At 37.4% G+C, this 1777-nt stretch overlaps 1 protein-coding gene across 1 annotated transcript; it reads left to right on the top strand.

The window, feature by feature from the left end:
* On the top strand, positions 1-1470 carry LOC147809467 (uncharacterized). Its single transcript, XM_087162828.1, has one exon. It carries the CDS (start codon positions 1-3, stop codon positions 1468-1470), a length of 1470 nt encoding a protein of 489 aa, XP_087018954.1.
* Positions 1471-1777: the final 307 nt, after the last annotated feature.

Genomic DNA, 1777 nt, shown 5'->3' with positions numbered 1-1777 from the left:
ATGGAAACAAAATGTCTTGGAGTCATTTTCGATCATAAGCTTACTTTTCTGCCTCACATAAAACAATTGCGGAAAAGATGTGAGAGATCCCTAAATATGTTACGGGTGCTTTCTAACACGTCTTGGGGTGCTGACCGTACCGCGTTATTGCGAATTTACCAAGCACTTATACTTTCGCGCATTGACTATGCATGCACAGTTTATGGAACAGCTTCTGCTTCTAACTTAAAACGTCTAGATACGGTGCATCATACGGCTTTACGCATATGTTGTGGAGCATTTCGCACTTCTCCTGTTGAGAGTTTGTATGCTGTGTGTCATAAACCTTCTCTCGATTTCAGACGCATGCAGCTCTCTTTGACATTTTACTTTCGCGTCCTGTCATCTTCATCGAACCCTCTTCGACGTGAGATTATTCCACTAAGTTTACAACGATTATATGATGCACGACCCTCATATATACCACCTTTTAACTCTCGCATGCGATCACTCATTCAGACATTTGATTTTTGTGATATACCATCGCAATCTGTAAATTATTTTCTCATCCCACCATGGACTATTTCATCATATTATCTTGATTGTTCATTTGTGTCATACAGTAAATCTAATGTCTCACCTAGCATTTTTCAACAGCTGTTTACTTTTCATCGTCATCAGTATATACAATACATAGCAGTTTTTACAGATGGATCTAAGTCCCCTGGACATGTTGGTTGTGGGATTGTTGTGGCTGATATTACTTACAGCTACGACATTCCTGCAATTTGCTCTGTTTTTACAGCGGAAGCATTTGCTATCCTTTTTGCTTTAAGACTCATTTCTTCGCATTCGGCTAGAAAATTTTGTATATACTCGGATAGTTTGAGTGTTTTAAGACAGTTAGAACATGTGATAAACGAAGCTCATCCAATTTTAATTTTTATTCAACATTTATTGACTTCTCTATACAAGAAGGGTTTTAAAATTTTATTTTGCTGGATTCCCAGTCATGTAGGTATCAAAGGAAATGACAAAGCTGATTCTGCTGCACGATCTGCCTCTTCTCCAATAACATTATCTGTCCCATTTTCTGATTTAAAAAACCACATTCGCAAACTTTTTCAGTGTTTATGGCAGCAACACTGGGACCTGCAAGGCGAAAACAAATTACATTCTGTTAAACCTACTTTGGAGCCTTGGCCTGCACTGCACATGAGCAGGACAGATGTCAAACTCACCCGCTTGCGAGTAGGACATACTCGACTTACTCACCTTCATTTGCTATTTGGAGAACCTCCTCCCAAATGCAACGATTGCTACGTTTTACTCACTATTCATCACATTTTAATACTTTGTCCATGTTTTAACCAGCTTCGCCTCACCTTTTTTGGTAGCTCCATTTTATGCATAAAAGACTTGTTAGATGAAAACCATCATCCTAACATCTTTGCTTTTCTTCGCACTATTGGTATTTTAAACAGTATATAAGAGATTTATCATTTATCAAGTTTTATCCACATATAAAAATACTTGCATTTTCACTGTTTTAGAATTCTCATCATTTTTACTATACTTATTGTGTAATTGTACTCTATTCTACCTTTTAATATGTTTTTAAAACCGTGTGTCTGGCGCAGCATGTCCTCTCTGGACCTTGTGCCATTAAATCTTACATTCAATTCAATTCAATTCCTAGACTCTGCATCGCGGCAGCAGATTGGGTAATGTTTTGTAAATCTCTTACATTCAATGAATATACAATAGAAACAGGAACTATTGATGAAGCCACAACTGA

This window comes from Parasteatoda tepidariorum, chromosome 5 (genome assembly GCF_982258835.1).
Source record: "Parasteatoda tepidariorum strain Cologne lab strain chromosome 5, Ptep-v5.0, whole genome shotgun sequence".
NCBI lineage: Eukaryota > Metazoa > Arthropoda > Arachnida > Araneae > Theridiidae > Parasteatoda > Parasteatoda tepidariorum.
This window is presented reverse-complemented; position numbering and strand designations above follow the sequence as displayed.

Bases quoted from the DNA above. Each gene is read 5' to 3' on its own strand.
- LOC147809467 (XM_087162828.1), top strand. From the start codon at position 1: ATGGAAACAAAATGTCTTGGAGTCATTTTCGATCATAAGCTTACTTTT.